The sequence below is a fragment of the Hevea brasiliensis genome, chromosome 17, assembly GCF_030052815.1.
Source record: "Hevea brasiliensis isolate MT/VB/25A 57/8 chromosome 17, ASM3005281v1, whole genome shotgun sequence".
NCBI lineage: Eukaryota > Viridiplantae > Streptophyta > Magnoliopsida > Malpighiales > Euphorbiaceae > Hevea > Hevea brasiliensis.
The window spans coordinates 44,541,133-44,564,323 of NC_079509.1; the positions used below are offsets into that span (position 1 = coordinate 44,541,133).

Here is a 23,191-nt window from a genome sequence, read left to right on the forward strand (position 1 = left end):
TTTGTGAATTATGATTTCTTCATTGAAAGGTGATTTTAATAAATGGTTCTTAAGGACTTAGAATTTCTTGTGATGTTTTCATGATTATGGAAAATGTGATTTGTTATGTTTTTGACAAGTTGTGTTTTATTTTACATTTTAAAATTATTGGTTGTGCACCACTGAGTGATATACTCAGCGATAGCTTCTTTATGTGTCCCAGGTAAACGAAAGGAGAAGGCTGCCGAGTGAGAGACTTTGGAGCAGCTTTTGTATTGACTTTGGGTATTTACATTAGGTATACCCCTTTAATTCCCTTGATATATTTTGTAACTATATGTAGGATGTATGGACATTGAGCAGTTTATTTAATGGGTTATCGGTAGGTGTAGTTCGGTAATTCATTAGGTATGCTACCTGGACATGTCATGCCTTACAAGGTATAAGGTGTGACATAATGGCACACGAGCCATTTATCAGTCGACAGCCAGTTTCCTGAATAGATTCTAGCTCTAGTTTTTACATTCAGAATAGACTTCTAATGCCTTGGGGACTCTAAAAACCTAACCCTATAACATTTAACATAAATAAAAGTAGCAGAAAATAGAGAGAGCAAGCCGAACATTCGAGATTTGATAGCCGACCATTGATACACCTACCTTCATATCTTCATCATTCTCTCAAAGTGGTCTTGAAGAATAATGCATTAGCATCAAGGAGGAGCCCTCAGCTGAAGTTCCACAAGTTCAAAGCTGCAGATTCTCTTCGGTTCTTTTGTTCAAATTCTTTAGGCCACTTTTGAGTTCTTTCATTTCACCTTTGTTATGTTTGCTAAACTCACCATGAGTGAGTAGTTTCTTTATTCTGAAATTAGAAGAGTAATGCTTGTAATCATTATTGTGGACAAATATTGAGTTTTGTCTATTAGATTTGAGTTTTGCTACTTGATTTACTATTCTGTGTTCTCAATACATGCTATGTGTCGGTACCCACTTAAACATGATATAAGATACTAATTGATGAATTGAAAGGTGAAGATTGGTATTGGAAAATCAGAATATTAAACTTAGGAAATTCGACCAAGAGATAGGCTGATAACCTTCATGGAATTCCATAATTGATCATAAATCTTAAAGGGTTTTTATTAGGACTAATCGCTAGTGAAAGTAGGGTTTAGCTCTAATTGAAACACACCTTAGGTGCCTTGAGAGAGGACCTAAGATATCTTAGGATTAATTTCCATCAAAGCAATGATCCTCAATCTAATGAATAGACAAGATTGAATCCATAATAAGGTTAAAGTGTAAAATCTTAATTTTGGAATCGTTTTAATAGATTGTTTCATTTTAAATTCATTATTCTCCTAGTTTTTAGTGCTAAAGATAAATTAGATTTACACTCCCATTATATTCAGTGGCTTAGACAGTCAAAATTATTGTGTAACATAGTACTTACTAATTAAATTTCTCGTGGGACGATACTCTACTCACTACTTTATTACTTGTTAGTGATCTATGCACTTGCGGGGTTGTAAAACTAGCAAACAAGCTTTTAGTGGCATTGTCGAGGAATTTATTTCTAGTAATATTAGGAGATAGGCAATTTAGCTGATTTAGGCATGAAGGAGCGGAAGCATGAATATTGTTATATTAGAATATTGAATTCAAAAATTTTCTTCAAGGGTTTCATGCATCATGCCACATCCATTATATGCCTAATTGATTTCAATGTTCAATTGCATATTAAAACACTTTTAATATGTATTAGGATTTACACTTGCCATTTAAGATTTTTCAATTAACAAATTAATTCATTAAAACCCTAGATTAAAAGAATAATATGAGCATTAACCTTTTGATGCACTATAGATGTAATTGGTACCTTTGTGAAGCACTTAGGAACCCAAGAGTTATCCCTCTAGCTTGTCCACACAAGATCACCAATGGGCAGCCTCTAAACCAGCTTCTCAAGCCTTGCTAACCAAGTAGAAATTAGGGATTTGCCTTTAGAGAGGTTGTAGATGTATATAAGACACTAGAAACAATTTCTAACAATTTTAATTCAAAGGAATTTAGGTAATTCTCTTTGAATTGATATAAGAAGATGAAGAGAGGAGAGAGAGTTATGGGTGGCGGCACACTTGAGAGAAAATAAGAAGAGTGGCTGATTTTTATTTTCTCATAACATCACTTTATATAATTAGGTCATCACTTAAAACCCTTGCCACATGTCATCACCTGATTGCATCTTAATTTTAATTGACCTAATCACATTAAGCCAAGTGTCAAAGCTAAACTTAATCTTGACTTTGATCATCTTGCATGATAGGAAGACAAATGACAAACATGATGCCATGTGTCACCATCTCATGGTGCCACATATCACCCTATGGAATGACCAAATTACCCCTGTGTTGTAATTTTGAGTTCTCAACCCAAAATAATAATTTCTCCTCTTCTAATCAATTTATATCAAATAAAAATTAATTAATTAATTAATCTTCATTAATTAATTTCTCACAATTAAATTTATATTTAAATACTTTAAATATAAATTTAACTTATACTATACATCCAATAACCTATATTTGGTTTCAAGCCATGCTAGGGAATTTGCAATCTTATTGCAAACCAAACCTATTTAATTAATTAATTAAACTCTTTAATTAATCAATTAAATCACATTTAACTTGGTGATTACTTGTGTATGTGTGTGACTAACTAGGCTCATCACTAATTGGCAATGCGATATGGTATTAACTCTTAATATCAACAGAACTCTTTCTTACCATAAATAATTTCTCTAAATCATTTTAGGCACCTCATAGACCATGGTTAACACCTAGCATAACATGCCATGGCCACCCAATCAGTAATAAGGAATACCTTAAATGAACCTATAATCATATGATATCATGCACTAGAATCTCTCTATTACAAAATCCCAATTCGAGCTGGAGTCATGATTTGTGTCAAACCCCATTTGCTATGAATATTATGTTATCTTTTAATTCCAGTTCTTGATTAAAAAAATTTTCTCATCAGAAACTCTTTTAAATCTCTCTGTCCTGGCCATGAACTTGAAACATCAAGAATAATTAAATGAACATAGGATTTTATTCCGATTTACTTAGGGTAATAGATTCCATCTTGATCAACACTTATCTCCATGTATAACTGGTAGGAGCCAACACATGCTTATATACCCATACACAGTATGAGTATGAAAGCAGTATCAAACTCAAACCACCTATATATAAGATAACTGTGCTATCTCAGGTCTAAAGATTATATGCACTGATATGATTTATGACAATGCATTGACGAGAGTAAACTCCATGTGCTTGTCATAAGTGTCACTGGTTCAGCCTACTTATCATGCATAAGTGCCTATCATGTTTATTATATGGCGTGAGACTCACCATTCCATCTTATTTACATCTCATATAAATAACTTGGGAACAAACATGATTATAATCTTTCTGGATAAGTCATGTCCTTATTTTGAAGTATCCTCTATTGTGAACCAATTTATGATACTTTGTGCTAGAAATACTGTCACTCATATTCTTAACAACTTAAGAATAGAATTTCTAACAAAATATCAATGGACCTTTTTTTTATTACACATAAATATATTATGTAAACGGAAAAATGAAATTGCATTTTTATTAATAAAACATATACAAGATACATACTAAATGATATGCTCTAGGGCATACTACTAATAAGGCATTTACATTTACTATTTAAATTCATTTAATTTGTTTTTATTCTTTTACTTTCTCTCAAGTATTTGGTTTGGTACATGACCAGAACATAACCGGAGGAAGAGGTTTTGGACTTGGGTCTCGAGATAGATAGGACTCTAAGAACCATCAGGACAGAAAGGAGACTAAAAAACAAGATCAAGAAATTTTAGAAACTCCTGTCATGGATAATAACAACAACTAGCTAAGACCCTTGAGGGCCTACAAAGCCCCATCTATCCAAGGATTCTAGCCCAGTGTTACAAAACCCATAGTGGAGGCCAACAATTTTGAACTAGAACTAGCATGGCTTTAGATGATTCAACAAACCTAGTTTGGAGGTTCACCTACAGAAGACCCACACTATCACCTCCAGTGCTTTGTTTCCTTATGTGACACATTCAAGATGAATGGAGTCTCTGATCAAGCTATAAGACTCAGAGCATTCCCATTCTCCCTTCAAGATAGAGCAAGGAAGTGGTTACTCTCTCAACTAGCTGGAACATTCACCACTTGGGAAGACCTCTCGCAAGCTTTTCTAGCAAGGTATTTCCCACCTGTGAAGACTACAAAATTGAGGGTTGAACTTAACACCATTAGGCAAAAGGAAGGTGAATCGCTCCATGACGTAGGGAAGAGATATAAAGACCTACAGAGGGAATGTCCACACCATGGCATAGAGGATTGGCTCCTAGTTCAGAATTTCTATAATGGGCTATTGCCCTCTATAAGGAGCACACTAGATTCAGCTGCGGAAGGAGACTTGATGGAGAAAATAGTAACACAAGCTCTTAAACTTCTGGAGAGGGTCACTTATAACAACTATGAATGGACAAATGAAAGGGGAGGCACAAGAAGACCAGCAGGGATCCTGGATGTGGACGCCTTAAGCATGATAAATGCTCAGTTTGATAAACTCACTAAAGGCTTAATAGAATGCAAGCAAATGCTATAAGGATGAGCAACTAGCACTACGATAGCTGTGAAGGAGGGTGTATGACTTCAGAATGTAACAACTTCAATGAACCCTCTATAGAACAGCTTAACTACGTGAATAACAAAGGAAACTTCAATCAGAGACAGCTCAATAATCCATATTCAAATACATAAAACCCTGGATGGGGAAACCACCATAACTTCTCATGGTCCAACTCGCAAAATCAACCCATGAACAAACAGCAAGGGTACAAACCACTAGCACCCCTAGGTTTTTAGAACAGAGGACAAAACCTTGCACAACTGCCACTACCTCCTCAATCTTAACAGCCTGAACCAAGGTTGACTATGGAATCATGATGGAAGGCTTTTTAGCAGCCCAACAACAGCAAAATGAAATGATAAAATAGTTAGCTTCCAGAATGGACCAACTAGCCACCCATAATAAGATGCTTGAAAACCAAATTACTCAGCAGGTAAGCTTTTAAAGCAAGGCTGTAAATTGCCAAGTCAACCAGAGACGAATCTCAAAGAATAAGGCAGTTACCTTGAGGAGTAGCAGGACATTAGAAAAACAACCATCAGAGGAAAAATCAACAGAGAAAACCTTTGATGAATCTGATAACCAAACAGAATAAAAGGAGAAAGAAGCTAAAAAAGAATAGGAAGAGGAAACAAAGAAGAAGAAGAAGTTACCAGAGCCATATCAACCACCTCTACCTTTTCCCCAAAGATTCTAGAAGGCTAAATTGGATAAGCAGTTTGGAATGTTTTTATGAGTTCTATAGAAACTCTACATTAATATTCCCTTCACAGAAGCACTTTTCAGATGTCATCCTATGCTAAGTTCCTTAAAGAAATACTTTCAAAGAAGAGAAGGTTGGAAGACTATGAGACTGTTGCTCTTACAGAGGAATGCAGTGTCATATTGCAAAACAAGCTACCACTAAAGCTCAAAGATCCAGGAAGCTTCTCCATACCTTGTTTTATTGACAACATAAAAATAGATGAGGCACTCTGTGATCTAGGTGCAAGTGTGAGTTTGATGCTTCTATCAATATGTCGGAAGCTGGATGTAGGGGAGCTCAAACTCATGATAATTTCATTACAGTTGGCTGATCGATCTGTCAAGTACCTGATTGGCATCCTAGAGAACATCCCCATTAAGGTAGGAAAATTCTTCATTCCTGTTGATTTTATTGTCTTGGAAATGGAGGAGGAAGTCCAAATTCCTATCATCTTAGGAAGACCTTTCTCGGCAACCACCGGAGCTATTATAGATGTTAAGAATGGGCGGTTAACTCTCCAGGTAGGAGATGAAGATGTAGAATTCAACCTGTTTAGAGCAATAAAGCATAAACTTAAACTTGATGAATGCTTAAGAGTTGACATAATTGACGAGCTAATTGAAGAGGAATCTCATAAAACACATCCTGAAGATCCTCTTAAAGCATGCATAATGCACAGCTATACAGCAGATAATGAAAACACAGATATTGCAGCTTGTGCAAAATATTTAGATGCTAGCCCATCCCTCACCTTAACTCAAGCTCTCCAGGTGGAAGAGCTAAAGGAGGAACAACACAAGAGCAAGTCACAGGAAGACACCAAACAGGTAGAACTAAAACTTTTCCCCTCCACACTAAGTTACGCATTCTTGGACTTAAACTATAAATGTACTATTATTATAAATGCTAACCTATCAAATGTAGAAGAGGAAAATTTATTAAAGGTGCTTAGGACCCATAACAAGGCTATAGGGTATAGAATAGAAGACTTGAAAGGGATTAGTCCTTCAATTTGAATGCATAGGATACCTACGAAGGAAAATAGTAAACCCACTATTGAACATCAAAGGAGATTTAACCCAAACATGAAAGAAGTAGTTAAGAAGGAAATTCTAAAACTATTAGATACAGGTATTATATACCCAATTTCTTATAGTAAATGGGTTAGTCCAGTGCATGTAGTGCCTGAGAAGGTTGGGACAACTGTCATTCAAAATGCAAACAATGAATTAATTCCTGCTTGGGTAGTCACTGGTTGGCGCATGTGCATAGATTATAGGAAATTAAATAGTACCACCAGAAAGGACCATTTTCCTCTCCCTTTCATAGATCAAATATTAGAAAGGCTAGTAAAACATTCCTATTTTTGCGATCTAGATGGCCATTTAGGATTTTTCTAAACCCCTATTAACCTAGAAAACTAGGAAAAGACCACATTCACATGCCCTTATATAACCTTTGTATATAGAAGAATGTCTTTTGGTCTTTACAATGCCCCTGTTACTTTTCAAATATGCATGATGGCTATTTTTTCTGATTACATTGAAAATATTATGGAAGTTTTTATGGATGATTTTTCTGTCTATGGAACTACTTTTGATGAATAGCTAGCTAACTTATCCAAAATGTTGCAAAGATGTGAAGAATCAAACCTGGTTCTAAATTGGGAAAAATGTCACTTCATGGTAAGGGAAGGTATAGTTCTTGAGCATCTGGTATCAGAAAGAGGAATTGAAGTTGACAGGGCAAAAATTGAAATTATTGAAAAGATGCCACCACCAACATCAGTCAAAGGAGTGCGAAGCATTTTGGGACATGCAGGCTTCTATAGAAGATTTATTAAAGATTTTTCCAAAATAGTTAAGCCCAATAACTTGTTAAGTTAAGATGTTCTCTTTAATTTTGATGAAAATTGTCTTGTTTCTTTCAACAGGATTAATGAAGCCTTGATTTCAGCACCAATTATGCAATCACCTAATTGGGATCTACCATTTGAGGTGATGTGAAATGCAAGTGACTATGCAGTTGGAGCAGTACTCGGACAAAAGAAAGATAAGAAACTCGATGCCATTTACTATGCCAGCAAAACACTTGACAATGCATAAATCAACTATGTTACCACAGAAAAGGAATTCCTAGCAGTGGTGTTTGCAATTGACAAATTCAGATCCTACCTACTTGGATCAAAAGTCATTGTATTTACAGACCATGCTGCTATCCGGTACCTTTTAAACAAGAAGGAAGCAAAGCCAAGGTTGATTCAATGGATTTTACTCCTATAAGAATTTAACCTTGAAATCAAGGACAAAAAGAGATCCGAGAATATAGTAGCTGACCACCTCTCAAGGCTGAAACAAGAAGACATAGGAGACATAGAGGATTTACCAATTGATGACTCATTTCCTAATGAGCAATTATTAGCATTCTCTCAAGCTTCATGGTATGCTGACTTTGTTAATTATCTTGTATGCAGAGTATTGCCACCAAACATGTCTTACCAAGAAAGGAAGAAATTCTTATGTGATGTATGATTCTACACATGGGAAGAACTTTAGCTGTACAAGAGATGCAATGATGGGCTAATAAGAAAATGCATACTAGAGGAGGACATAGAGAACATTCTGCAGCACTGCCATTCATCATCATATGGAAGACATTTTGGCACCATAAAAATAGCAGCCAATATTTTAATAGCAGGGTTTTACTGGCCAAATCTATTTAAGGATGTGAGATCCTTTATGTTGGCTTGTGATCAATGCCAAAGTGTAGGGAATATCTCAAGAAGGAATGAAATGTCACTGCACCGTATACTTGAAATAGAATTATTTAGCGTGTGGGGAATAGACTTTATGGGTCCATTCCCAACCTCCTTTAGAAATAAGTATATCCTGGTTGGTATTGATTATGTGTCAAAATGGGTAGAAGCAATAGTCACACCAACAAATGATGCTAGAGTGGTCAACAAATTCCTTAAGAAGAATATCTTCATAAGATTTGGTACACCACGGGCAATAATCAGTGATGGAGGAAGTCACTTTTGCAATCAATAATTTGAATCATTAATAAAGAAATATGGAGTGACTCATAAAGTGGCAACACCTTACCATCCTCAAACCAGTGGTCAAGTAGAAGTTTCAAATAGGGAGCTAAAACATGTCCTTAATAAAACAATCAATCGCTTAAGGAAGGACTAGTCTATGAAGCTAGATGATGCACTGTTGGCATACCGCACTATATATAAAACTCCTATTGAACAACACACTTTCGCCTGGTTTATGAAAAATTCTGCCACCTCCTTGTCGAAGTTGAACACAAAGCCTATTGGGCAATTCAGACCCTAAATTTTAACTTAAAAGCTGCTAGTGAGAAAAGGCTTCTACAACTCAATGAGCTGGAAGAAATCAGACAGGATGCCTTTGAGAATGCTAAAATCTTCAAGGACAAGAACAAAAGATGGAATGACAGATGCATATCAAGGAAAGAGATCAAGGAAGGAGACCTTGTCCTACTGTTCAATTCGAGATTAAAAATCTTCCCAGGGAAGTTGAGTTCAAGATGGTCTGGACGCTTTAAGGTAACTCAAGTATTCCCGCATGGAGCGGTAAAAGTATAGAGCAAAACCTCAGGTTCCTTCAAAGTTAATGAGCAGAGATTGAAGCCATACTTCTTAGGGGATAAAATTGAGGATGGATTCATCCAATCCTACAGCAACCCTCTAACTCAATAATGAAGCTAAAGAATAGTCTAGCTAATGACTATAAACAAGTGCTCTTTAGGAGGCAACCCAATCACTTTTGTAACCCTTCTTTTAATTTTCATTATTTCACTTTAGATTGTTTAATTTTTAAAGGTACCCTAAAACACATTTCTACAACAGCAAGGAATTAAAAGTAAGGAAGGAGTGGAAACGTCAAGTCAAAACCACACAAGAGAAGATTGCACAAAACCGGGAAAGTAGCTCTATAGCTAATCTTTGCATTCATTTCATTTATAGAGATAGAGATATTTTCGCACGAATAAAATATAAAATAAATAAATAAAAAGGAGAACCAGAAATTTACACAAGCCGTGTATATAGTTTTACACGCCCCATGTAATAACTTGGAAACCCAAAAATAAACTTGAATAAGCTCCGAAAACACACTTGAATAAGCTCTAGAAACTTACATGGGTTGACCCTGTGTAATGTTACACACCTCGTGCTTCATATAGGGAGAGAAAAATTCTGCGTTTAAGGGAGACAGAAAGTTACATAGGTCCCTAAATAAATTTACACAAGTCGTGTAACTTGTTAAGTAAGGCAATTTTTAGACAGAGAGTTACACGGGTCCTTGGACTGTGACCTGTGTAGTAATGCATGACTCGTGTATCGAGTCGCACCCAGGAGTGCAAAACATGTGAAACAAAGGGGAAAATGACCCTTTAAATTCTCCCAGCACCCCTTAAACTCCCATTCTTCCTCTCCGCGCCTCTTCTTCTTTAAAAACCTCTCAAATCCCCACTCTATTCATAAACCCTAGCTCTTTCTCCCTCCCCAAACACTAATGGCTCCTACTAAGCGCCCAACAAGAGAATGGGCTCTTCCTCAAGACAAGGAAGAGATTCTTCACTCTCACCACCCCAGCCATCACCACAATGCCTAAGAACAAGGTACCTATAGCAAAACCCACCTTAACCACAGCTACAAACTGCGCCCCAACCCCAACTATAACCCCCACAGCCAGCATAACTGGAGTTCTCTATTGTCTAGCTACTTCGCGATTCCACCCATCGAGGTTTATGTGCACGGCTTAACAACAGGAGAATTATCTCCATAAAATACATGGATTTCGGATTGCTAGAATAACTCAGTCTGCAAGAGGAGATTGATGGGCTGCTTGCAAGCATTGGATGGACTCAATTCGCCCAACTTCAATTACCTACCTATACAGACACAATGCTTGAGTTTTTTGGGAGCTTCAAGGCCAACTTATGGCCCACAGATAGAGAGGACAAAGGCAGGATTGAGTTTAGACTGTTAAGCATAGATTGGGTAATAAACATTGATGAATTTAATGCAATATTCGGCTTTGACACCACCGGATTCCAGGAGATTCCGCAAAATAGGATGATCTACAACACAGTGGACTTCTGGCACTCCATTGCAATAAACACCGAAGTTTAAAACTCCAGCAAGTCCAAATCCTTAGTATCACTAGCCCCACTCTAAGGTATATGCACAGGCTAGCCGCTCACATCATCACGGGCCGTGGTGATAGCTTGGGCGTTGTAAACACCAATGAGCTTTTCTTCTTATGGTGCATGGTCACCGGCTAATGTTGCAGCACTAGTTTCTTCCTATGCAACCATTTGTGCCGCATATCCCATAGCCTATAGGGCACATAGTGCTTAGCAATCTCATCACAGCCATCGCACTCCACTTCGGATTCATCCCGGGACATCACATGTTGCACTCAATTGCCGACATCACCAGGATCGATCAAACCATCTGCATATCCATGGGGATATGTAAAAAGATTAGAAACACATGCTTCCTCATTGATGCAGAAGGGAACGTCATCCCTAGGCAGGAAGAAGCAAGGGAAGAGCCTGGTGAACCCTCACAAGCCTAGGAGGAAGGACAAGAGCCGCTCCACTATGAGTCCCTTGCTAGAGTTCCTCCATGCACACTAATACCCACAAACCCCATCCTTGCATACCTTTAGTGTATGGAGACCACCTTAAACAACATGATGCAGGCACTTGAAGACAGCCTCCAAGAAGTACTCACCAAGCTCGATATGATAATTGAGAGGTTTGATGCAGAGGGACCATCATCACCATCAGACACTTTCTAGAGTTAGGACTTTAGGATAGGTTCTTTCATATAAAACTTATATGCCTTAGTCCTAAACTATGCTTATAGGTCTCTACTCCTTGCTATTTTGTCTAAATCAACTATTAATACATAATATGCTTTTTTTGAAATTTTTGTGTTATTTCTTAATTTTGCATATTATATTGCCATTGAGGACAATGTCAGATTTCAGTTTAGAGGTACATATGCATTTCAAGCATTGCATTCACCTTACATTGCATTACATCACCTATCTATATCCATATTACACTTGTGTATCAAAAATCCAAAAAAATTTGTAAATTTTGAACTTTTTGAAATGGTTTTTAACTTAGAATTATAACCACAAATATTAATAAGCTAATAATTAGACTCCATGGAATTGAGGAATGAATGTATCTAGATAGGCAAAAAGGCTTTAATATATTCTCCATGAAAAACTTAATCACCTTAATGGAGCTAAACTAGTTAAACCCCTTTATAGCAATTAATCTACCACATCAAACTTGCAAAATTAGAAGAAAATTCTTGAAATACAAACAAACCTAAAAATGCCTCACTAGCTCTAGAACATGTCTCTTGGACCTATCAAGGCAAAATCCTAGCATATGCTTGATGAAGAGATGATTAAGGCATTCTTTAACATAACCTCATTAAGCCTTAGCCTCCCTTAGTTACAATATATCCCTTATACCCAACCTGAGCCCATACTTTTACCTATTTGATTTTCTTATTTACCCATAATTATTTGCCTAGCCCCTAGTATGAAGGACAAGTATGTCAAGTGCAAAAGGAAAAATATGAGGAGAGGGTGTAAAATTCAAGAAAGAGTGCAAGTGTACAACTGAGATCAAACAAAATTTAACTTTCCAACCCAGCAAAAGCAATGAGTTTGGGAGAGAGAAAAAAAAGAGACATATAAAAAAAAAAGGGTCCCACAAGTATCATGAAAGTTTGCTTATCACTATAAAGAACCCTTCCTCCCCATACAAAATCAGCAGAATAAACTTGGTATGCTTAGAACTTTGTGCATGAAAGCTATCCTCATATTTGCATTCCTTAAAACTCTTTATTGGTAACCTAATCATTATCTCTTAACCCCATTACAACCTTTCTAAAGACCTTTTGATCTTTTGAAAGTGTGTGCTACATTAGTGGAGATAAGGAATTGAGATGTGCCTATGGAGTTGGAATTAAATCAAACTCACTAATAATCTTCAAGAGAGGCAAATTTGGTCGAAGTAAGTGTTTCTTAAATCTATCCTAATAAAATAAGTTATTTTTGACTTATTAATAGCCTTACATAGAGAAATAATTAGTTAAAAAACCATAAAGGGGGTGAAGCTTCAAGCAGGCAGCTATTGAGACCTTTATGCCTTGAAAGAGGGTAGCTGGTATGAAGGATTGAAGGAGTTCAATTATATGTACATTGAATTTATGGTTATGTTTATGAGTTTTCCCCTAAAATGTGTTCTAAAAAGGTTTTGATTTGCTTGAGGACAAGCAAAAGTTTGAGTTTGGGGGTATTTGATACACTTGTATTATATATATGTTTTTAAGCACAATTGTACAACATTTCATAGCATTTAGATAGGTAATTTCATGCATAATCATCAAATTCATTAACTTTTGTAAATTTCATCACTCTGCACTGAATTCCATGTTTTCTGTGCATTTTCAGGTATTTTAAGGGAGTTCCTAAGCATAGCAGTAAAGAAGGAAGCTTGGAAAAACTCAAGAAGAAGAGCATTGTTGCTAATACCCTTTACACGGGTCGTGTAAACATACCACAGACCTGTGTAACTTGCTGATAGGAGAAAACCAAAGAATTCAAAGAAGAAACAAAGTACACGGGCTGCGTAACATGACTCGTGTAACTTGTGGAGACCCGTGTAAGATTCTACCTCGCAAAGCTTAAAGAATTCGCAGAAGAACAATAGAACACAGGCCATGTAATTGGACCCGTGTAACTGGCCAAGACTCGTGTAATCTTCTGTCCAAACATAAGATGCAACTTTCAAGTTCTAGTAAGTTACTCGCCCCTAGTCCATGCAATGGCACATGAGCCGTGTATTAGTCGATAGCCAGTTTCCTGAATAGATTCTAACTCCAATTTTTACATTCAAAATAGACTTTTAATGCCTTAGGAACTCTAAAAACCTAACCCTATAACATTTAATATAAATAGAAGTAGTAGAAAACTGAGAGAACAATCCGGACATTCGAGATCTAATGGCTGACCATTCATACACCTACCTTCACATCTTCATCATTCTCTCAAAGTGGTCTTGAAGAATAGTGCATTGGCATAAAGGAAGAGCCCTCAGCTGAAGTTCCACAAGTTCAAAGCTGCAGATTCTCTTATGTTCTTTTGTTCTAATACTTTAGGCCACTTTTAAGTTCTTTCATTTCACCTTTATTATGTTTGCTAAACTCACCATGAGTGAGTAGTTTCTTTATTCTGGAATTAGAAGAGTAATGCTTGTAATCATTATTATGGACAAACATGTTCTCAATGCATGCTATGTGTTGGTACCCACTTAGACATAATATAAGATACTAATTAATTAACTGAAAGATGAAGATTAGCATTGAAAAATCAAAATATTAAATTTAGGAAATTTGACCTAGGGATAGGCTGATGACCTTCGTGGAATTCCATAATTGATCATAAATCTTAAAGGGTTTTTATTAGGACTAATCACCAACAAAAGTAGGGTTTAGCTCTAATTGAAACACACCTTAGGTGCCTTGAGAGAAGACCTAGGATATCTTAGGATTAATTTCCATCAAAGCAATGATCCTCAATCCAATAAATAGACAAGATTGATCCATAATAAAGTTAAAGTATGAAATCTTAATTCTAGAATTGTTTTAATAGATTGTTTCATTTTAAGTTCAGTATTCCTTAGTTTTTAGTGCTAAAGATAAATTAGATTTACACTCCCTTTATATTCGGTGGCCTAGACAGCCCAAATTGTGGTGTAACTTAGTATTTGCTAATTAAATTCCTCGTGGGACGATACTCTACTCACTACTTTATTACTTGTTAGCAATCCATGCACTTGCGGGGTTGTAAAACTAGCAAACAATAAACTATGAGTATTATCTAAATCCAAATAACAAGATATGGACATACCTTCTGAAGGTTTATCCTTCTTATCTTTCATAGTCACTAAATACTCAGGGCAATTCCTTTTCTAATGTCTTTCCTTCTGACAGTGGAAACACTTTTCCTTATTAGCCACAGCTTTACTCTTCTTTTTCTTTAATTGGTTCTTGGCTATCCTGCCAGATGAACCAAGAACAGAAGGTTTCTTCTTCTTGTTTCTTTTTTTCTTCTTGGAATTTTTAGAAGAAGAAGAAGCAATCAAAGCAACCTCCTTTCCCTTGTTGCTAGAAATATTTTTCTGTGTTATGACTAGCAAATTTAACAAGCCAGCTAGTGTGCATTCCTGTTTAGTCATATGAAAGTTTGTAATAAAATATCCAAATAACTCAGGAAGGGATTGTAGGACCAAATCCGTCTGTAATGTGAAGTCCATTATAAAATCAAGAGCCTTAAGCTACTTTATCAGATTGATCATCTTGTATACAATGGCTCCCACATCCATCCCCTCTATCATCCTCATTCTAAACAATTGCTTAAATATCTCATATCTAGCATTTCTACTATGCTCACCATATAATTCTTGTAGGTGATCAAGGATCTCAGATGCTGATTGCATCTTTTCATGTTTCTTCTGTAACTCATTGGTTATAGAAGCCAACAAGTAGTACCTAACCTGCATGTCATGTTCTTTCCATCTATCCAAAGTGTCATGTTCCTCTTGTGTGGCCCCTTTTAGTAAAAGACCAAGAACTTTAGGATCTAGAACATATCCAATACGCTTTAAATTTTGGACTATCTTCAGATTCCTTAACATATCCAATACACTCTAAATTTAGGACTATCTTCAGATTCCTTAACTAATCAGAGAAATTTAGCCCAGTTAGCCTATTATTATCTAGTATGCCAGCTAAGACGTTGGATGGTTGTGTGGTCATTTTATCATATTAAACTATAAAAAATAATAAGATTTCAATTAGTATATTGTATTATATAACTTACCAAAATGATTATGGCCTTTTAATCAAATTGGTCCTCCCACTAATTTGGCGAATTCTAAACTTCAAAAGTAGGAAATGGAAATCCCAGTTTGGTTGGATTTCTAGTGGGTGATTGATTTCTTATAAATTGTTAATCATCCTCAAGTACATTTAATATTGGAATCATAACAATTCATGAGTAACTCTTTAATCGTCACATCTTATGCGAGGTTCAATCAATTATTTTGCCTCTAATGCTCAAAACCTCAAGTACATGCATTCTTGGTTTATCTTTCATTAGCTAAGTTGTGCCCACTAAGTAAGCAAGTATGCAAATTTGAACCTTAATGACCTTATCACACCCTACGCCTTCGTAAGATGCAATATGATCTCGTAGTACACCTAATAAATTACCGTATTTCACCTATCGGGAACCCATTAAATACACTACAAGGGATTTTAAACAATTTCTTACTTCTTTTTAAAGTGGTGAGCACTTTGGACAGGTGTTAAAATTTTTTAATCGAAGTTAAATCACACATTAGGTCTGAAATAGCCACAAATTTTATAAAAATTTCGGCAGAGTGCCGTCTGTATTTTGAGCAAAATAGTTCTTTAAAAACCTATAGAAAACACTTCCAATATATTTATTTCAGTCCCAAACACCAATATGGCTCAATACAAATCAATTTTCTCAATATAAGTCAAACTCAATTCAACATCACTTTCAGTAGTTTCAAAAATAGAATGCAAAATAACTAAGTATTTCAAAGCTGAGATAAGAAAATTATAAAACAACATTGTTATAGGCCAAAATAATTTACAACTTCATTTTACAACTGCTCAAGACCAAGTACACTATATACATACAGTTCACATACATTACAATAATATTTACAAGGAAGTGGTATACTCAATATACCCGGTAAAATCCCAAAGCGAAGTTACAAGCAGCCTACTCTACTACTTTATCTGCCTGTCTACCTGTTATAGTAATAAAAAAGCTATCGCTGAGTACAATTTACTCAGTGGTGTACAATAAAAATTTAAAATGCGGTATATAAAACATTTATTGACAATTCACAATTTAAATGATTCACAATTTCATGTCACAATTTTCAAAAGCTCATATAACACAAATTTGATTAAACAATTTGATAACACAGTGTTGTCAATGGATAACACAACTTAGGTTACGACACAAATTTTCCAAACATACCGTGTTGTACACCACGATAAAACATACTCACCCCACTAATCGAAATCAATGAGAGAGGTGGCTAGCTAGCTAATGAGAACTCATTCATACTCATCTCAGACTGGCAAGTCAAAGAGGGAGGAATATAGTCATACTCACCCCATGAATGGAGGAGGAATATAGTGTACCTATCAGAGCACTTGAAGGCGTTATGTACCGCCATCCCTACAAACTCTTGAGCGGAGAGTCATGCTTCGCCACAATTCACGTGTGAGAGTTCCCAGGAATCATAGGCATTACGTATCGCCGTCCCTACTTTGCTCTGATACCACTAAACACATTTTATCTCAAAATTTCTATTTACAAAGTAGGCAACACAATAATTCTCAAATAAAATTCCTAAAGCCAAAACAATAAAAAAATTATTCATAGCTCATTTCTCCAAATAAAGTTTCTAATAAAAGTAGTGAATATAAAAATTATTGTGCACAGACCTGATTTGAGTAGCCTCTAGGCCTTAACTCAATGTTTCTTATGCTTTTTAATATCCTTTTCAACTGAAACACACAATTTAAAGTGTTCCAGTACTCAGTTAAATTGTTTCTAACAATAAAATACAATATCTAAATTTTCTTAGTACTATTTCCTTCAATTTATTTTATTAGTCAACCTATAATGTTGACCTTTGATGCACTCTAAGTGATTCAATTTTAATGTTCCCAATTTGTCACATATTATAGTCTCTAAGTGTTGGTATATGTTACCAATTTCATTTTAAAGATTATTGCATTTTATTGCCATTTTTTAGATTTCATGGCCAATGTTTACTATCTATTGGACCAAGCTACAGTATAAATTTAATAGATTTCTCTTCATTAAATTGTTTCTCATTGTGTCTTCATTAATTTCCTTTTTGAAACACTGCATTTGGAGTTGTATAGCTCAAGTTATGGTCAATTAACCATAACTAGGTCAAATATAAATTTTAGTTTCCTTTTTAGGCATTTTCAGTTCTGATTTTACTAATTTATTTGGACTATTAGTAATCATAGTGAGGTCTAGTATTCTTCATAAGTATTGTTGCCCTATGTCTTAGGGACAACAAAAAATTTTGCTTACCATTTTTCAAGTCTTATAGAATTCTTTATAGACAAATTGTTAACTTGGACTCAAAGGTCCTATATTGGCATGGTCCTCAATTAGGTCAATGGCTTTGACCTTAAATTATGACCTTATACATTTATAATTTGAGAAGGTTGTCTAAAACAATGTTTTAGGTCTCTTTCTTAGCTTTCCGAATTGGTATGGCTCATTTAAATTGGACACTTCTAGTGAGAGATATGCTTATTTGAATTTTCTAGAATTTATGGTCAAATGTGCTAATTTCAGATTTAGCGTGCCAATTTAATCAAGTTAATTGACCTAGTTCCCTTGATTTTTGGGTTTTGGTCAAATTACCAATATTGTAGATTTATGTATTATTGAAATTTTGAGACTGATTTCATGTCATTTGGAGTTTTTTGGACCAAGTTAGGGTCATTTTACAAATGCTGGTTAAGTTGCACTTATATTGGAAAGTTTAGGTCATTTTTAGGTCAAAGTCAATTCGGCCAGTTTTTGTGACCCAAATTGTGAAAGCATTTTGACTTGTTTTTGGTCATTTCTAGGCTTTGGTGTCTTCATAAGAGTTGTATCTCTATGTCTAAGCTTTCCATGGTACAAATTTCAGATCATTTGGACCTGGTTTGAGTGAGTTATGGCCAAAATACTGACTGTTGTTCAAATGGTCAATTTTTAGGTTTGTAAAGTCACCAATCCGGATTTAGTCAATCTTCATGTCACTTTCCGGACAGAATTTAGGTAGGCTTCCAACATGAAAGTTGGCACATTTTATACCTAGTTTTACCTTCAATTGGCCTCATATCAATTGGGGTTACACATTTAGGGTTATAAGCTAAATTGTATACTGCCCTTTACATTTTCCTCAAACACCAATCACATATACATTCAACTTGCAAAATTTAAACTTCTCATACCGATTCTGATTTGGTATGGCACCAAATCCATTCCTCAGTTCACATTATAGTTAGTTTGGGCAGTATATAACCAATTGGCAATATACCAATTACAATTCCAATTCACCAAATCCAAATCTAACAATATATACACATAATCACTTCTAACCATAACATATAACTTCAGCACTAATTTACATACATATTTAGCAATCTTTAAGACCACAATGCATCAAACAACTTCATGAATTCCAGCATTCTTCAAGAAGTTAACAAGCTGCCAAATTCAACATTGCACAATCCTTCAAAATCTACTTCAAAATTCTAACTCTAAACATCAATTCCCCACTTACACATAACATCATAACCTAATTAACTTCATTACCTACCAATTACATGTAAAAAGAAATCAAGGTCCTTCAATATCCATGGCTGCCTGTCGACACCATATTTTGGCCGATCCCCAAAATACTTTGAAACCGATCCCCGGTGCTAAGTTTCCTCGGAGTAGCTAATCACGTTTCCGATCCCTCTTTGGTAGGCGGTCACATTTCCGACCTCTCCTCGCAAAGACGTGAATCAATGATAAGTCCTACGCATCCCTTGAAACTCAGCCGATCTCTCAAATCATTTATCGATCCTTCAAACCCGTTGCCGGATTTCCGGACCTGTCAAGAATATTCCCGATCTCTGTTGATAAATGAAGTGAACTAGCACTAGATCTTTTCCTACCAGTTTTATTGCCGACCTCCTTTCCGAAAGTTTAAGAGCTAAAGTGTTGGTTCGATTCCGATCTTAAGTGTTCGAGTTAAATTTTCGGTCAAGTTCTGTTCAGCATTTCTTCCCTACCGATCTCATGTTCAGAGTGCTTTCCGATCTCTCATACTTAGATTAATAATCACATTTAGTTTTTGTTTTGCTGTGCTCATACAATCAAATACTCAGACAAATAATGGTTTAAAATTTTCCGATCACAATCATTCATTGAACAAAAGGCATTTCATTTCATGTCATAATTTGTACAAAGTTATTGGTGGGGATCACCCCACTGATCTACATTTGGATCACTCCTCTCTCCCTCTCACCCTCGGCTTCATCCTCACTATCTTCACCATCGCCCGGTGCCAGTCGTCCATCCAAGAAAAGTCTTCTTAGGTAACGCTCTGGAGTGCGGCCAAGAGATCCTTGTGAGCCTTCACATAGGCCTCGGCTATTCCGTCACCATCTCCTCATCCCTCTCCTTAAGCTCCTTATCCTACGCCTCGAGTTCCACAATAAGTTGAGCGAACTGAGAGGATGCATTGGCGTGGAGCGCCTGGACTTCCTTAAGAGCGCGGACACTATCATCCGAAATACGGCCTGTTCGCCAACCGGTCTTCATGGAGCTTTGCCCGTCCCTCGACACGAGATATATAATCCCGAGCCGATGAGAGTTCGGATCGGAGGAATCCACTTCTGGTTCTTCTTCCCGATCTCCTTACCCAGCGCGAATCCTTTCGGATCATGGTCTGGTTCACCAGACACTCCACGTTTAAGCTCATGGTCCGAGTCAATATGTCATCAAGGCCACTCTGGGATAGCCTGTCCCGATCCTCCTGAAAGAAGATGGTAGACCCCAGGACTTTAGCAAAACCGGGGTTCTCCTTAACAGTTCGGTTATCCTTCAAGGAGTCGATCAGTATCTGGGCGCCCCGAGAGGAGGTCCTCCCAGAAGCTTGAGTAGGTCCCCTTTCCGCGCTTGGGACAACTGCAAGAATCTGAGGCTGCTCTTCCGATCTAGGAGGAGATCGGGTAGCTTCAGTGGTCGAGGGACCCGAAGGTTGGGGAGGATCTCTTTGTATCTCCCCAGGCTCGCGACCAGGTGTTTGGAGTCGTTCTGAACGCTTCATCTCCTTTACTTTCCGGAAGATCTCTCTTTCCTTCTTCCGCTTCCTATGACCTTCCCCACCCGTTAATGGACCCCGAACCTAGAATCTCTGTTTTGAAGTGGTTTCATTTTTAATTTAACTCCCTAAATGGTTTTCTTTAGTTTCCCTCAATACTAAGGTGGCGACTCCTCACTTTTCCCACTTGGTGAGTGATCGTCCAGGCGACCAAAATCCCGTTCATGACTTAGCGACTCATCGGGAAATATATCCTAACCCCAGTCTAGAGGTCCAAAAGTAGGCTTAATTTTTGTCTGATCAAATTATAGTTAGAGGGGCTCACTCGGCAATGTCTTATATGCTAATTATTATTGCTGCTAACTATTTTGCCTGTTCTATCTCCTACAGTGCTCTTCATTTCAAAGAAAAAGGAAAAAAGGAAAAATGAAAAAATAAAATCCCCCTGAATTGGGAAGAGGTAAAAGTGTCCCTTCACACACTGAACACTCACACAATGTCCTCACACACTATGGTCCTAACCCGGGCTTTCTTACCCTTTTAGGAAAGTAGGAGGGAGTCATGTAGCGGTACCTGTGGGTTTTACCCCGTTAGTATCCGTGAAGGCTTCTGCTCAAATTGAAACTCGTTCTATTTACCGTGATACCCGTGGAATTTTCCCGACAATATCATGGGGGTAGAATGGGGCTCTACTGTTTACAGTAGAGGCAATTTGGGAACCTGTGGCTATTAGAAAAATTAGATCCTGAGCTAAACCGTCACGATAGCTGAAAGCCGTAGTAAACTACCTCATAAGATAGAACTATCCAGATAGGTAGCGCTTACCCGGTGTTAGGAGTCTCCCTACTATAGGACAAAAGGGACATGTTTACTCTTACCTTGCTCTCTTTTGATTTCCTTTTCGTTCATTTTGTGAGGGTAATCTTGAATTCTACTGAAACGCCTACACATTTTCCTACTTTGATAAATGTGTACGTGTTACTCACAACAAAGTATGATTCAAAATTACCCTAATTTGTCTTACTAACAAATTCTCCATGAGCATTACCAAACCGAAGTGCAGCAAAGGATAGGCATCATTTTTTATCATGGCATCCTCGAGTCAGTCGGCAGAAAAGGCTCAGAATGCTAGACTTTGGTCCGAATCAGTTCATAGTCCGGTACCCTCGCAAAATGATGCTTCCGAGGCACCAGTTAGCTCGCTACCTTCGCTAGATCTGGACAAAATAGAGGTCAAAATGAACAACCTCGAGGGTATGTCTAATAGATGGAGGTTGCTTCCGACTGTGTCAAGGTACGATTTGAAGAGAAGTACGGAAGGATTGCAACCTTAATGCAAGTCAAGGTCCAAATCCCGGCATTAAAAGCCATGTTGTCGGTTTGGAATCCTAAGTACGGAGTATTCTCTTTCAATGACATTGACACGGTCCCCACTATGGAAGAATATCAGGCATTGCTGGGGATCCCATACTCTTTGCAGAACCGGATCTACTTACACCTCGAGCATAGACAGACCTGGAAACGGTTGGCACACATGTTGGGTTTTCCCCCAGAAGAAGTGAAGTCCAGAGAAACAGTCAAAGGGAACACGCATGGATGGTATTGGACGTACCTTGAAAAGCGGTTAGATTATCACCTCCAAGAGAAACAGTGGGATCAAGCTTCCGTAGCACTCGCCTTGGGAATCTATGGTCTGATCCTGTTCCAGTGGACATTGGTGATCATCACTAGCAGTTCATTTTATGTATTTTGGACAGTAGAAAGGCAGGGGATCAATCCGATACCGGCAATTCTTGCCGAAACCTTGTTAACCCTAACTTACTGCAGACAACAGGGGAAAGGGTCCATTAAGTGTTGCTCTCAGTTATTATACCTCTGGACTATCAGTCACATGTGTCCTGCGGAGACAAAAGGATTGACTTGGTACCTTGACCAGCCTCCCATTGAGAAGATGACCCGGTTAGTGATAAGCGAAGAATGAAAAAGCGATGGCGAGCGGATTACGAGTTTCAATAGCCATGATTCTTGTTGGAGGAAGTCGTGGGCGTCAAGCCAACTGTCTTGATTGGTACAGAGGTATTGATCGGTGTCCCTAATTGGAATAACCGGGTATACAAATTACACTCCAGCGCTGGTAACAAGGCAGTTTGGCTCAACACAATCTGTGATCAACATTGAAGAATACCACCAAGGACACTTCTACCATGAACTCAAGGAAGAAGAAGGGTTGAAAATGGCTCGCAAGTCTTGGGAAAGCATCGTTCTGATAGAGAAATCACCCAAAGGCCCAAGTGCCTCGGGCGATTACCTTAAATGGAGGACTGGAGGGCGAGAACACTCTTGTAGAATTCAGGGCGACAACCCTCGCCAAGACGCCTTATTAGAGGAAGCGATAATCGCTGGTTGACTCGCTACAAAGGCAAATACTGAGAACTCACAATTGCAGGAACAAATAAAAGCAGTGGAGGACCAACAGTGAAACTTAAGAGAAGGGTAAGAAAGCTCAAGGAAGAGGCAAGGGCCGAAAGGATAGGGTTCGAAGAGCAAGAGGTACAGTGGGAAAAAGAAAGAAACTCTCTCCAAGCTGAGGTCAAAGAAATGAAAGGGCAGAATAGTAAGCTTCAGGAAAGGATGAAGTACCAAGAGGTGCTCGTTGAAGAGTATAAACAGGAAAACAAGAAGAAGAAGCTTGAATTAAAAGAACAGGCACTCCTCATCA

General features: G+C 37.3%; 1 protein-coding gene across 1 annotated transcript; it reads right to left on the bottom strand.

Moving 5' to 3' along the window:
* Positions 1 to 14,487: 14,487 nt before the first annotated feature.
* LOC110653583 (uncharacterized) lies at positions 14,488 to 15,213 on the bottom strand. The gene is made up of 2 exons (XM_021809295.2): positions 14,884 to 15,213; positions 14,488 to 14,742 (listed from the first exon to the last, which is right to left on the bottom strand). Exons 1-2 carry the CDS (start codon positions 15,211 to 15,213, stop codon positions 14,488 to 14,490), a joined length of 585 nt encoding a protein of 194 aa, XP_021664987.2.
* Positions 15,214 to 23,191: the final 7,978 nt, after the last annotated feature.